Source organism: Mustela nivalis (genome assembly GCF_964662115.1).
Source record: "Mustela nivalis genome assembly, chromosome: 1".
NCBI classification, from domain to species: domain Eukaryota; kingdom Metazoa; phylum Chordata; class Mammalia; order Carnivora; family Mustelidae; genus Mustela; species Mustela nivalis.
Genome location: NC_139020.1, coordinates 171,914,353 through 171,930,693, shown reverse-complemented (window position 1 = coordinate 171,930,693; position 16,341 = coordinate 171,914,353). Strand labels below are relative to the sequence as shown.

General features: G+C 39.0%; 1 protein-coding gene across 13 annotated transcripts in view; it reads left to right on the top strand.

Annotated features, from left to right (window-relative positions):
* CNTN4 (contactin 4) overlaps positions 1 to 16,341 on the top strand; it is a 930,864-nt gene that overhangs the window by 770,641 nt on the left and 143,882 nt on the right. For all 13 annotated transcript variants that reach the window (XM_082711571.1, XM_082711575.1, XM_082711573.1 and 10 more), the window contains 2 exons: positions 1,265 to 1,401; positions 4,650 to 4,779. In XM_082711571.1, the coding sequence (XP_082567697.1) occupies positions 1,265 to 1,401; positions 4,650 to 4,779 (267 nt within the window). The remainder of the gene's footprint in view (positions 1 to 1,264; positions 1,402 to 4,649; positions 4,780 to 16,341) is intronic.

Below are 16,341 nucleotides of genomic sequence, written 5' to 3'. Positions count from 1 at the left end.
CTGTGAGAAGAAAATATTCCAGAATGACAGCTGTAGTTCCCTTCTTCATGAACTTTGGGCTGAAAGTCTTCTACTTAAATACATGTGCCATTACAGTTAACAATAGCGTGAATTGTGCTTTCGGCAAGGCTGGATATTTGTGAAGACATGGAATGTGGAATTAAGGTGGTCTTTATGTCTAATGAGGATAAGGAGAAACAAGTGTGACTTCAACTGAAGCATGAGAAAGATGGCATAATTTGGTTGATGGGAGTGGTATTGGGCAGTGAGCAATATGGGAGTTAAGTGCTGTGGGTAAGACTTGATTTCCTAAGAAAGTTTCAGTAAAAATCAGGACTCATTCAGAGATTAGGAATCCTGGAGCCATACTTTTGTGTATAACATTCTATCAATATGAAATAAGTCAATAATAAACAATGATGTAGTCAAGAAGAAGAAAGAAGTTACACAATTATCTATATAATGTGTAGGAGTAAAGTATATTTAGGGACAGAATAAGCTGCTGTAACAGAAAGACCCCAAAATACAGAGGTTTAAAAAAAGAAGTTTATTTCTTTTCCACATATTTCCCCAAAAATCAGCTGGTGGGTGTGAATGGGGCTGCTTTGCTCTACCAGGTCATTCAAAGTCCAAGAATGGGTAGTCAGCATTTTTATCCTACGTAGCTTTTCTCTCTGAGCCTAAGGCTGTTGGAACTGTTCCTTTTTTCCCATCACTGGTATGGGACAAGGAGAGTCCAGGACAAGTATCTTTCAGTAAACTAACCTGGAAGTTGCTTTCACTACTTTCACACAGGTACCTTTAGCTTGAACTTAGTCACATGGTCACCTCTAACTGCAGAGAAATCTGGGAAATGTAGTGTGTATCTAGGATAACATGAGCCCAGCCAAAAATGGTGGGACCGTATGGAATATTTCTCCCAGAAAAAAGGAAAAAAAAAAAAGAAAGAAAGAAAGAAAAGAATAGATGCTTGCGGGAGAGGGACAGTTAATTTTGCCATATGGCAGTGCTAGTTTTATTTTCTGCCTTTCACAATTAAAAGACCAGCCACATGGGCTGCAAAAACAGGACCTTCCAAGTTGGACATAGAGTGGGTTGTCTTCTAAAAGTACCCCCTGAACTCTTACCCAGTCCTGTAATTTGCAAAACATCTGGAAACGTAATTTTATTATAAGCCTACTTCTGTCTCTTGATTGCATGTGATAAAAATAGACTCAACATACACTGAACGTACATATTTTCTTTGCTTTCTGAACTGTTATAGCTCAACCTAATTGGATTCAAAAAATAAATGATATACACGTGGCCATAGAAGAAAATGTCTTTTGGGAATGTAAAGCAAATGGAAGGCCCAAACCTACATACAGGTGGCTAAAAAATGGTGAACCTCTAATAACTCGGGTAAGCCAACTGATGATAATTGTGTCTTGCTACTGACTATAATGTTTACTGTGGCCTCATTGTTATGAAAGCAGGAAAATGATGAGTTTTATTTCCAAAATTATAAACAATCAAATATTATTAATAGTAGAAAAAGTGGAAGTGAATGCAATGGATACATAGAAACAACATAAATCCAGTTCTTCAGCCTTGTTTAATTAAGCTTCGGTATAGAACCTTTGGTTTTCACCAATTAACATCTTTGGCTGTACCATTAGAAAGTTATGCAGAAAGTCTGAAACTTGTAATTGTGCTAAGATACAAATTTGCGTATGTTCCAGATAAGAGAGAATAAGAGCTCTCAGCATACAAATTCTCATCTCAGTGTGGTTTTGTTATTCTCTTCTGCCTGTGGAGATTTCTGGACAATGTGATATCCAACACAATCACCCTCAAAACACCCACCCTGCCTCCAGACATGTACTAATGACCTACGCAATTGTAAGATTAACATCTGTCATGCAACAGAAATAGAACAAAAACAAAAAGTGATCCCAGGGGCTGTAGGCATGAGACGGTAGGCCTGAGAACAGGCAGTGGTACCTGAGAGCTCAGGCTTAAAAAAATATATCGTTTCTGGAGACAGGATACAACATCTTTGCAGTAAAGACTTAGGGTGCGGGTCTTCCCCACCTGCTGCTATCCAGTAAAAGAAGCAGTCAAACCTATTACCTGCCTGGCGTAACAGGACACTGTGGTACAAGAGAACTCCTGGGAACTCCTGGGCTCTGACTCCCACTGCCTCTGGGATGAGAGCTGCTGTGATTTGAGTATCCTCACAGATCAGGACCTCAGAGAATCCTTGAGTAGATCTGTTTCTAGACTGGTGGCCCAGGGGATTAGGTAGAGGAGCCAGAGAACTGTGAACGGGAATAAAAACAAAGAAAAATAATCTTTTTCATTAATAAACCTGCAAACCAATGTTCCAAAACATAGGCAAAAATTTATTTTTTAGAAAGATGACCAGCCCATAGAATATTCTAACCAAGCAAAAGGAATGAGTCTCTTTTGGGTGCTAAAAGAGTTGCATGAAGAAATCCTGTCTATGAAAATAAAAAGATATTTTGGAGACATAAACAGGCTTTTTAAAAGCATAAAATGGAAATTTTAGAAATACATAACCACGGAAATAAAAACCATGCAGACTATTCATTTTGTAAGGGGACGTGATAGGTTAAAATAATATGTTTAAAGGATTTGGAAGGTGTACTTCTCAAACATTTAACAAGTGCTAACTGATCTTGACACTTTAAACTCATTGTCTCATCTGATATTCACAAGGAAACTTATGAGGTATGTGCTATTGCTGTGCCCAGTTTACAGACAAGGAAACCCCTGTCTAAGATCACATCCATCCTTAGTAAGTAATGGAGCCAGGATCCAAATATTAAATGTCTGCTGGATTCAGAACCGGGAAAGTTTGCCAGAATAAGGTTTTCAGAATTGGTTATATGGAAGATGAGATCCTGAGCAAGAGGGGTGTGGGGGAGAGGATATGGCATAAAGGGAAGAAAAATTCAAATGCTCTTTGAAATCCTGAAGCGGTCACTCTCCATCTTTGAGAATGTTTTCTAAAAACAGGCTCTGCAGCAGAGCTTTCTGTTCAGGAGGTATGCTGGGAAAGCTCTCAGAGCTTAAACTGTGGAGTCAAAGAAGCCAGACTGGGCAGAGGTTAAACAGTGGTGCGGTTCCAACAGAGGCCTTCAGAGGGCGCACTGGAGCAGAAAGTCTTTAAGTGGTTCCCAAATTGCCCCAAAGGGAGGCCTGCCTTTGTATCCCATACACTGACCAGTCATTGAATTTGGGAAGTTCTTTCAGTCAAGAGCACTTCCCAAAGAGAGAGAGAGAGAGAAAGAGAGACGCAGCTATGAGCAGTCATCATACTTACCAGAGAGAACAAGTGCCTTGGTTCTGAAAGAGCATCTGGAAGGTACTACAGAATCTGCTATGAGAGAGGGCACGTTGACATAACACAGAAATGCCCTGTGAGGGAGCAGATCCTGACAAAGAGCTTGGAATGAAGCAAGAGGGAGGATGAGGAGGACCTTAGAATGAGGAACAATTGCGTCCAATTTAACTTTCTTGTTGTATTTTCCTACTGAACTCAAATGTTCACTGAAATTTGACATTTTCCTCAGGCCCCAAGTCGAGAGCCAGTTTTTCATACTCAAATTTCCTCCACCACAGGCATCCCAGGGAAAAGTGCCTGCTGTGAGCAATGGTGGGTCATCAGTGCACACAAAGCAGAAAGGGGGCTGTCGCCCTGTCACATACTCCTCTCCTGTCCCTGGAAGGGCTCCTGCTGGCTCCATGATTCTCCCAATTATAAAAGCCAAATTCAAACCACTACAGTGTAGGGTAGATAATAGGCATTTTCTCCCTATTATTTAATGTGAGGGAACATGGATACCTAGATTTGATCAACACCTAGTAAGGTGCCCACCCAGCTAAATCACAACCCTACGGCAAATAGAAAACCAGTATGTCTTTATTTTATTTCTTTTAAATGGCAGGTTCCTGGGGGAGGAGGAGATCTTTTCTGGGACTTAGGAAAATTGATAATGCAAGTTATATATCCTCAGGCTGACAAATGAAAATAGTCTTTTGTTTAATACACTAATTTCTTTCTTCCAACTGACCACCAAAAGATGGTCCTAAGCTTAGATGATGCCACTGACAGCAGCAGTAAAGGAGCCTTAAATCATTACCTACTTTTTTTTTTTTTTTTAGTAAATCTCAACCAATGTGAAATATTTTTTTTCTGCTTCTCCAAGAAGATTATAATTCTATTAACCTTCAGAGTATTGTCTGTTCATAATCTGAGTGTTTTAATACTCTAAATAGTAAGTTTGGTTGTATTCCCCACCCCACTCCCCCAGTGTGCACAAAGCCTCAGAGTAAGAAAGACTTGAATTTCAAGTTCATCTATTTAGAGGTGATATTAATCTGAATGGTTTCACTATTGAATCAATGAGAACTCCAGAGTCCGCAATTTGAATTCCATTTACCAACTGACGTACAAGGTTGTTCCATTTAGCGTCTGACCTGCCACAAATTTACTTGACAGATAAATAGATCATGTTATGTAAATTGCTTATATGATGGCTATTTTCTTCTCATTAAGCCCCTTTGATATAACATGTAGCAAAATTGCCTTAAGGTCTCTGTTGTAGAAGGTCATTGTTTTGTGTTCCTCTTTTCTTTCACAGGATAGAATTCTAATTGAGCAAGGAACTCTCAACATAACCATAGTGAATCTCTCAGATGCTGGCATGTATCAGTGTGTGGCAGAGAATAAACACGGAGTTATCTTTTCCAATGCAGAGCTTAGTGTTATAGGTGAGTCTTTATACTGGAAAGAAAAAAAAAATAGGTCACTAAACTAACGTGTTTTGCTAAGCATATTCTTCAATCCCACCCCTCAAAAGGGGTAAAGATACTGCTCAAGAAAAAAGTAATGCATTCTACAAGCAATACAAGGAAACCCCTTTCTAAATCAGCCTCTACTGATGCTTCCAGTGGGTAACACCATTCCCTCAGCACCCATGTTTATTCCTCTGTCAGCCACTCTTCTAAAGTGAGCGGTTTCTGAAATGCTGTGGAGCCTTACTACTGTGCTGATTGGGTACAAACTCCTGCTTGGAAGGACGAAGAGTTGACTTGCTTTGGAAAATTCCTTTGAACAGCTGGCAGAGTGCATCTTGTTCTTCCACATCGGAATTTTCCAGAGTATACAGAAGTGGTCTGCCTCTCCAGCTGTCTCTTTCACCATGTGACCCCTTTTCCTCTGCGATTCAGCTATGGTGACTTTTCTGTTCTGCATATTTACCATTCACCATCCTCTCTTCCTCCAGGGGCCACTGGAACATACTGTTCCTTCTCCTTGGAATGATTTTCCTTCCCTTCTTCATTTCATCAACTCCTTCCCTTTCTCCATCTCCAAGTTCCATTGCTGCTTCCTCAGAAAGTCACACTTGGTCCCGTGCCTCAATCAACTTCGCCTCTTACAGACTTTTATATTGCCTCTTAATTATACTCTATAACAGATACCACAGTTGCATTTTACATTTGTTGATGTGATTTTTTGGGTTTCTTCCCCCCCCCCCTCACTGCACATTAGCTTCCCATGTTGTCAAGGACCATATTTGGTTTACTTATTTTATTCTCAGGATTTAATATAATAGTGAAGCACATAATATGCACTCCATAAATATTGAATGAGTGTAGGAATGAATGAAATGTGTTAAATGATGAAAGAGTTAAGAGACCACTTATAAAAATGAATTATTTCCAGTGCCTGGGTGGATCAATGGGTTAAGTATCCAACTCTTGATTTCAGCTTACATTGTGATCTTGGGGCTCATGGGATGGAGCCCCAAATCCAACTTTGTGCTTAGCATGGAGTCTGCTTGAGATTCTCTCTCTCACTCTCCCTCTGTTCCTCTCCCCTTTCATGTACACACACATTCTCTCTCTCTAAAATAGATAAATAAATATTTTTTAAAAACAAAAAACAAATTAGGAGTAAAGTAAATAACTGAAAGTGTAAGTTAAGTGAATTGGCAAACCTATTGTCATTAAAAAAAAAAAAAAAAAAAAGGCCAGGCTATCAATTTGCTTGTCTCCCATTAAAAAAAAAAACCTTGACTCTGAATTCAGAATTTATCTAAAGTGCCTAAGCAGTAGTTTTTAAGGAAAGCATAATAGATTATGAATAAGAAAAAAGCAGAACACAAAGGGAGCTGATTCCATAAATCCTGATGATTTGCCCAGTTTAAAGTCTTGACTTTTACTTCTGCAAGGCACTTTTTGATGCCTAGCATGTAGAGCTTATATGTATAAGAAGATGCTGCCAAGATAAATGTGCTTCTTCCCTGTGGAAATTTAAAAAGGAAGGGAAAGCTTCTATGACTTTTCTTCTCACCAAGCTCTTTAGCTTGAACCAACATCCCAAAAAAGACAAGAATATGTGGGAGCTCGTGACCCTACAGCCCATTTCAAATAGACCAAAGAGCATTCTGTGTTCCTAGAATAATCATGAACTTGTCTTGTCCCTACTATAAGTCTGACCTTTTTGGAAGCCTAAGCACATGTACCTCTCACTCTATAAACATTAGGAACAATAATTCCAACTTTTTCTGGGACAAGTACGATGGTTTCATCCTGCCCCAGTTAGATCTGATGATTTGTTGTTTTAATTGACTCTTTTGGAGCAAAATTCAGCGTGATAGGTTACTTAAAATTTTCTGCAAAAAGAAGTGGGTTTTCTGTTAAACTGTATGTCAACTAGTTAGAAGAGCTAAAACTGAGGACATATATAGCCTAATGAATGAATCACATTCTCCTAAAACTCTCTAAGTGGGTGCTTACCAATTTACAACTCTGGGAAACCCATTATAATTTTTAAAGATTCTAAAAAAAAGAAAAGAAAAGAAAAAGATTCAGTAGGTCCCTTTGTTAAAGTAAGAAAATTTGATAATAACAAATGACTGTAAACCTGGGATATGATTATGGGGTAACAAGAAAGATTAAGTGAAGTCCCAGAAGCAGAGCTAGAAGTGAGAAAATGTATCAAATGATTTTTATCTAGAGCACCTACCCACAGCTGAAAATAGCAGTGTATATAAGATGTATGTAAATGTATATATATAGTCTTACTTGTGGATAGAATATAACAGCTTAAAATAACTCCTCCCACAGCCTTCTCTGAAACCCTGTCTCCTCCCCCTGCCTGGGGTTCAAGGCCTATGAGTTGGGAATCACTGTTTCCTCATTTACAGAGTTTTATTTCAAATCATTCCCAACTGGCACTAATTCCAAATGAATTCTTGATCTGAGTCCTTTCTTAAGTGCCCTAAGGTCAGCAAGCCAGAACAGTGAAGATAAGAAGAAAATGCCTGAGAAATTACTTAACCATTCTATTTCAACTATGTTGAATGTGAGAACAATAAGGCATGTCAGTAAATGATACAGGCCAAACTGTAGTAAAAATAGTAAGGCTTCCAGCAATTCAGGAAAAGAGGGTTTGGCTAATGGGCTGGGTTGGGCAGCTAAGCCTTGAACAGTGATTTATATTTGGACAGACAGAAAAGAGGACCAGGAATATTCCAGATCAGAGTGAGATGGTCTTAACAAAGGCTCAAAGTTATAAAACATCTGGACAGTTTCTGGCACATAGAGAATCCTGAATGATTTTACAGTTTTTAATTCAAATATATAAAGGGTATGGGCAAAGTTTAAAATAGATGGGAAAATTAATTGAGAGCCAATTTTTAGAGAATCTTGAATAACAAACTTAGAAGGTCCTTCTTTAATGTCTCATTTCACTTCCAAAAAAATCATATTAATATACTCTAAGTGACTTGAAAGGACAGTTAAGTGTTGAAGGAGTAAATCCCTGGAGTTCATTTTAAGTGAATGAGGGAGAAGACATTTCACTATATAAAAATACACATAAATTAATATTGGCTCACTTGGATAAGTTATAATACGATTGTATTCCACAAATCACTTTGTTTCTTTTTTTTTTTTTTAAGATGTATTTATTTATTTGACAGACAGAGATCACAAGTAGGCAGAGAGGCAGACAGAGAGGAGGAAGCAGGCTCCCTACTGAGCAGAGAGCACGATGTGGGGCTCGATCCCAGGACTCTGGGATCATGACCTGAGCCAAAAGCAGAGGCTTTAACCCACTGAGCCACCCAGGCACCCCTCACTTTGTTTTTTAAAGAACAGTAATAGTTGGACTCTTTGGGATCAGAGAATTGTTTGTTTTTACCTTTCTAAGCGTCATGGTGAATTTGAATTGAATAAAGAAACACAATGAAAATAAGATACTTTATTATCAGGAAGAAAATAAAAAATAAGAATGTTGATCCCAACCGTTGATCAAATACCAGGATCTCCAAATGCTAGAGAGGAGATTCCCTTTCATGCTAGGTAATAATATTCTCATGAATAAGAGATGGTTAGGAAGCATATTTTTAAGAGGCTTTTTCCCATGGTCTTATTTTATGTGTTCTAAGTATTTAATGTGTATGTAACGTATCTATATTTAATGGATTGAAACTGCTAAATAATTAAGTAGGTGCTCAGTGATTTACTCACTGGCTGGGAGAATAACATAGACTTTTACCTTGAGGTCAGTCTATTAGAGTAGGCCTGGTTTTGAGTACATCAAATAGAACTGTCCTTCCTTGTGACTGACCTATCACCATTGATAGCTTAGTGTTCCTCAAGGCATCTGTGCCCAGGCTTTTTCTCTTGTCTTAACCTACATCGTGGAAGAGGTTGACTGTGTGATGCACTCCTACAGCACTCCTGGGAGGCTCTACAATTCTCTGGGCGATGCCATCATTCCATCCTTCTCTCCTACTCATGAAAGTGTATTGGAATTAGGGCAAATAGAGTCTGTTAATCATGGGGGACTTGGATCTTCTATACAACCTAACTTTTAAAAATAAAAGTGTCTTGTTGGTAAAAATTTAAATTTTCTACTGCAACATTTCTACTCATCTTTAGTGTTGGTGTCCCCTCAGATGATCATTGGTGATGGGGACTGCTGGTTGAATCACCAACCTTGAGATATTTTTGATGTTCCAATTAGAATACTACTGCTGTATATATAATCATAAGGTAAGGACAGAGCACAACTAAGGCCCCAAAAGCAGAAGCAGGGATTAAGGTACCTCTGAGCCATTATAGGAGAATTCTCTAAGGAAAAGCCTATAAAAGAAAGCAAGTTTGGGAGCTGAGCAAGGTCATGGTCTAGCCTATCTCTCATCCTGGGAGTGGGGTATCCAGATCATAACTGCATCTCAGAGTTGTTACCACCTGAATCAAGGAACATAGACTTTTCTAAAACTTCTGTTTATCAGTCCATCTTTGGGCTGCCCCTTAGGTGGTATTGGCAGTGGGTGTTGGGGTGGTGATGTGGGTGCAGATGAAGCAAAACCTCCCGATTTCTCAGGAAAGAGGGCAGCTGGAGGTGGTAAGCAGCCAACACTCAGAGCTGATAGGGCCAGAAAAAAGAATGTGTGTGAGGGTGCCAACAGCGTTCTTACAGAGGACAAGTACTTGTACCAGACCAAGCAAGGTACTTTGTTACTTTGTCTGGTTTACCTGGACCATGATGGGGAGTATGACTAGTTTACTAGACTAAGTTTGATTTTTGAAATGGGAGGAACTATCTCAAAGACCAAGTAAGTCTTTCGGCTATGACCTGACTTTACCAGGACTGTATAATGGAACAGAAATAGCTTCTGCCCTGAGGAGTTTCTGTTTGATGCTTCTGTGTTGTGAGGATTCTCCTGGCCCATGTGGTAGAGGACATCTGACCCTGGAAGGACGCTCAAATACCATTAAGGAACTGATGGTCCAATTAAAGTGAGGTGCAGGCTTGAGCAATTATTTGGTTAATTTGGCATTTATCCAGATGATTGGCTCTCAAATGAGGAAAACATTAAGGCTAAACTAAAAGTTATTTCACAGGGGCTTTCACAAGTGCTCATCTGCATCTCAGTCTGATTTCTCAACTGCCTCGTTGAGCCAGATTACAAAATAATCAAATGTGCTGAGTGTGATCAGCATCCATTGAGAGGACAAGGGCCTTTCTTACTCTGTTGTAGTGGTCTAGGCAGGAGCTTGACTAAAATTGTCCTGAAAAAGGAAAGCTATGCTTGGATCTCAAATTCCACTTTGATATGTATATTTTTTTAAGATTTTATTTATTTATTAGTGAGACAGAGACAGAGAGACGAGTGAGAGAGAGAACAGGAGCAGGTTAAGGGGCGGAGGGAAAAGCAGACTGCCTGCTGAGCAAGGGAGCCCAATGCGGGACTAGATCCTAGGACTCTAGGATCATGACCTGAGTTGAAGGCAGACCCTTAACCACCTAGGCGCCGTCCCCCACTTTGATATTTTTAACAAGTCACTAAGCCTTCCTTTATCTGTAAAATGAGTAAGCCATTATTCAGCTTACTGCCAAAACTAAGAGATCCCATGTGAAAGCTTTTTTAAAGCCTAGAAGTGTTTGTAGCAAAACAAGAAGTGTTTTGTTGTTGTTAACTAGTATCCATATTAAAATCTCATAGACAGCCTCCAAAGCACCAGCAAACCCCATTTCTGTGATTCTCAGATTTTGCTGATGACAATCATTTGGGGAGGTTTTCAATATTCCTGATGCCTTACCATCTTCCATATCAGCTAATTGAATTTCTGGGCCTGGGACCCAGGTGTGAATCCAGTGAACAGCATGGTTTGGGAACTATTGCTCTAATTGATCAGATCAGAAGGCCGTTGTTTTTTGAAGGTATTCTCAACCTTTACCATGCATCAGAATCACGCAGAGGACTTATTCAAACACAGATTACTGAGTCCTACCCCCAGAATTTCTGATATAGTCGCTGGGGTGGGGCCTGGAGAGCTGCATTTCAAACAAATTCCTGGGTGATGCTGGTGCAGAGGGTCCATGATCACACTTTTGAGAACCACTATCCTAAAACAGAAAATTTATCCCAGGTTGTGTGCGAGTGTGTCTGTGTGTGTTTAAGTTGAATACAATCTACCAAGCAAATCTTCGGATTTGGATCAAGACTCTGAATCTAAAATCCTCTGTAGAAGAGAAGTACCAGGCATTAGACCTTCTCACCATGGCTGAAGGGCCCATTTCACCAAGATGGTGAGTAGGATTAGGCACACAGAGAGGTCTCACAGGCTGCCTTGTGAGGACTGGGCTAAGATGTTGGTTGGCATGGCTCTGATGGCTTAAAGCCAACTGAAGGAGAGGTGCCTGGCTGACTCAGTCAGTAGAGCACATGACTCTTGATCTCCAGATTGTAAGTTCAGGCCCTATGTTGGACATAGAGTTTACTTTAAAAAAGCCAACTGAAGGGAGACACTGGAATCTGAGGGGTAAGTACTATGATAATTTCTTACATGAGTTCACCCAAGGAAATGTCTTCACTGAGCTAGAATTTAAAATATAGTTCAGGAATGCACCCCATAGTATCACTGAGCAGTGATACCATTTACTATCCTACAACTAAAATCTCTCAGTCTTCTGTAAAACTACTGTGAAGGATTACTCATTCACAAGTCTACAGTTTTGTTTTGTTTTGTTTTTTGGGTTTTCTTGGGCTGGGAGGAAGGGCCGGAGAGAGAGGGGGAACCATAAGCAGTCCACACCCACTTGTGGGCCCTGATTCAGGGCCTGATCTCATGATCCTGAGTTCATGACCCAAGCTGAAATTAAGAGTCAGGAGTTGGTGCAGCATGCCCGGGTGGCCCAGTAGGTTAAGTGTCTGCCTTCAGTTCAGGTCATGATCCCAAGGTCCTAGGATTGAGTCCCGCATCAGGCTTCCTGCTCAGCAGGAAGTATGCTTCTCCCTCTCCCTCTCCTCCTGCCCCTTCTGCCACTTGTGAATTCTCTCTTGCTCTCAAATAAATAAAATATCCTTAAAAAAACAAAAACGAGTTGGTCGCTTAACTGACTGAGCCACCCAAGCACCCCCAGAAGTCCACCATTCTTTACCTGCAGAGATATCCAATAAATTCTCTTACATTGAAAAATGAAGAAGAAAGTTTGAATGTTTTAGCAAACTTACTTATTTCCTTTTACCCACCAGTGAGAAAAAAGCTCTTTTTCCTTCTGCATACCTTATTGATATGTCTGCTTTGGCTTCCAAAACTTCACTCTATTGTACCAAATCTAGTAAGATTGTTTCCTGCCCTTCCAATATTTGACTTTTGCCATCTTCTAAAAGCATATGTTACTTTGTATCTTTTATGATTATCTACACAAAACTTTCTGATAGTCAATCAATGAAATGAAGTAATGATTTTTTCCCTTCTACCACTTTCTAGCAACAAACAGATTGTATTTTGGTAGTCCAGAACATATTAGAATTGGCATTCAAGAAGATTTAACTGATTTTCTAACTTCCATGCATGTATACATTACTTATGAATCTTGTTAAATTTAGATTCTAATTTCGAATCCTAGAAAGAGCCCGAGATTCTGCATTTAACAAGCTCCCAGATGATCACCAATGCTTCTGCTCTGGGGGTCACATCTTCAGTGGCAAAAATTATAAAAATGTAAATTCTCAGGTCCCTCTCCTGGTAGGTAGAGTTCAAGAGTGTATATATACACTTAATAAGCTCCTCTAGGTGATTCCTGTGATCAGTTCACTTCAGGTGCCACAGGTCTGGAATCTGCTTTGTAAATCCCTTTGTTACCCAATCTTAAGCTATCAGAGGAGAGTAGCTTTCTAACTTACAAAAGCCAGTGGGAGTTGGAGAGCAGAATAATGACTAGGCTGTTCTCTTTTTATCACCACTGTATATACAGTTAATCCATGTTTCCATTGTTGAACCTAGTATTGACAGAAGCTCTGTCAATCATGTGAGACGATTTCTACCAGAAATAAAGCATTTGCCCGAGTGACATTCCAGCTTTTTTTTTTTTTTTCAACATTACCAGACAGTGGTTCTTCTAGGTTCCTGAATAAATTAATTTTATACTTAATGTGAGGCAGGCATGAAGCTTTTTGAATGTGGTTGAAAGTGAATGAAGCACAAAGGCAAAATCTGTGTTCTCTTTCCATGCTAAAAACACTTCAGTAAGGAGTTTTGGAAGGAACATGATAAGCGAGAAATCATTCACTGCTGGATAATGTAAACGTTGCTTATCCACACTAAAGGTTTCTCTTGAGCCTGTGTGTCTAGGGCAGGGCAAGACTCACAGAGTCTAAGGTAACAAAATGAAACAATCAAAGGAAATGCAAGGGTGTCGAAATTCCTGTCTTCCTGGCCCTAGGTTGGTTGGTTGAGAGTGCCTGGGGAGAAAGAGGAGACCATGATACTGCTTCAGAGAAAGGCTCAAAACTGGGGAAAGCTGAACTCCCAGGGCCCACTTGACCTGTTACCATCCTGTAAGTGTGTTTGGGGAGAAGCGAGGAAGGGAAGTTATGTGCTGGAGCTAGCTACATAGTCTATACATAGACTCAGCTATCAGCAGTAGCTGAGTCTATGTATCCTTCAGCTCCGTATGACTTCTTGTTGGTAACTTGAAATTGGCCATCATAGAAGTATTTACACCACAGAAATTGGGGAGCACTAAAAGATAAGTTCCTTGGTGTAATGTTTTGAGAGCCATTTCTTAATCTAACTTCACACCAGTAGTTTCAGAGTGGTTTAAGAGTATAAACAGCCGAGATAATTTTTCTTGGGCAATTCTACTTCATTATACTAAGTCCCAATTCCAGAAAGGATGGAGTATCCTGTAAGTCTGAGAAGCCATCTACAACCCCCCTTAGAGGAAAGAAAGGGATGTGAATCCAGGCAAAGCATCATGAGAAGAGACTTCTCTATTTTGAACTGAACTCTGAATTTTCTCCTACAACATACATTTATTCAACAAATACCAATTAAATACCTACTTTGTGCCCAACATTGGGCTCAATAAGGGTTATATAGATCCATAATACATAGTCTCTGCCTTCAAGACACTGATGATCTAAGGATTGCTAATAACAAATGCTACCACGTCTTCTTAACCACTGCAATACTATGATTCTTTCTACCACATTCAAATGACTCTCTTTTGTTCACTCAACAAACATTTCTATCTCCTAACAAAATTACAATCAATTAAGGCATTACAGTACTATACACTACTTGTCTAACGAAGGACAGGCATCTCTATAAGGGTTTAGGACATTGTGCATAATATAATAAAATATCACTAATTTGGACTTATACAAGGAGGTCAGAGTGATTACAGATATTTAAAAATGCATACTGTCTTAAATAGGGTAGCTCAAAGGTGGTTAACAAGGATTTAGCAGCTGAGGCTCTTAAAACATGTAAGAATGACTTCTAATCAACATGTTAATCACTGTATGTAAGATATAATCTCCAAAATGGCTTTAAAATGTCTTGCTTGGAATAAGAAAAAAATTTTCCACCCAAGTCTCCACAATTAATTTTTGGCTTTTCAAGCCTTTTATAAAAAGAAAAAAGGCTAAGCCTGATCCTAGTTGTTGGCAGAGAAACTGTTGAGAGATCTTGAAATGGTTCCTGTGCTCAAAAGTATTTGTCAGTTACCATAGTGCCTGAAATGCCAACATTAAGAAACTATTTTCACTTATAACTGAATGGATGAGATACCACTACTCAGTAATAAAAAAGAACTAACTGTTGATACACACAACTGAGATGGATCTCAAGAGCATTGGGCAGAGTAAAAAATATATATATATATCTGAAAAGGTCACATATTATGCAATTCTATATATAAAATATTCTCCCCAAATGACAAAACTATAGAGATGGAGAACAGATTAGTGGTTTCTTGAAATTAGGGAGAATTCAGCAAGAGGGAGCTGGATGTGGCTATAAAAGCCTGAGAAAAATCTTTGTTATGATGGAATACTTCTGTGTCTTGATTTCAGTGGTAGTTATTCAAGTCTGCATAGGTGATAAAATAACACAGAACTAAAGACCCACATTGTACCAACGATCATTTTCCTTATTTTGATGTTGTAGAATGCTCACATAGGGTATAATCAGTCGTTAGGAGAAAGTAAGTGAAATATACAGGACCTCTCTACCTTTGTGACTGTACATCTATAATTATTTCAAAATTAAAAAAAAAATTCCAACCACAATACGTTTATTTGGCTCTAAAAAGCACTCTTCTATTTCAGCATAAAGTCCCCTAATACTGGTGGTGGCGGTAGTGGAGATAACAGAGAGGAGAAGCAGGAAGGAAGCAAATATTGGGCTACGTACTTAATATACAAGACACTTATCATTTCATCTATTCTTCAAAACAACCTCATGACTATAAATATTATGACTTTTCTTTTACTAACCTTCACAAAGGAGCAGGAATCCATAAACATAAGAACGGTAGGAGGAGACCCAGGTAAGCAGGACATTCAATATATTCAACCAAAACAACCAAGGCACAGGTATGAGGAACTTAAAAGGGACACAGGACACATCATGCTGATAGTAGAAGAGAGAAATCTTTCTTCAGAGTTTGTTGAGTCTTCTTATGAATGTTGTCCTTGGCTAGAGAGGGCTGATTTTGAATCCACCATTCTGAAATGATGACCTAGAAAGAAGATTCCCACTGTAAGCAGCCTTCTAGTTATCTACCCAGCAAGCCAGAAAAATCTTGGGGTTTTAAACTCTGATACCAGCATTTTCTCTGTAACGGTGAAAACATTTGAATTGATGAATTCACTCTAGGTTTATTTTTATGGAATGATGAGGTGATAGTTAATGATAATAAAGTTTAAAACAGTCAAGACTTCTGAAATTCCAGAAGGGCCAAACAGAATAGTCTCCATCCACTGGCAATGTTGTTAGTGATGTTTCTACAGACTAAGTGCAGGAGAACTGTATGCAGAATTATCCTTTCCTCTTCAATAATGAAAAGCACATTCATACATTTCCCAAATGTTACTCCCTTTGCACATCTAGTCAAGGAGTTATCACCCTTGCTCTCTCTTGAGAAATGACACTAAGTCACAAAACTTTTGTTTTCAAGTGTTCTGTTAGCTACTTTAAATACCCTTGACATGTGACTAAGAGTCATTTAATTCAGTAAAACCAAACAGTTGTGAATTAACAAGAGAACTTCTTCTAGCTGGATGCTTATTATAGATCATGTAATGTTAATGAATTAAAGATCATTGATAAATAATAAAAAGTTGCATTTTCCAAATGAAAAAGGTCCTGTAACCTGACTCATTCCAACACTGAGAGAGCAGTGCCCTCTAGTAGTTGATGTAAGAAATATTATCCCCTAAGTGCATTAGATTTAGCAAATGAGGATCCCCAGTATCTGAGCAACTCTCAGATTCAAGTGGGTAATTTAACAATTGGCTT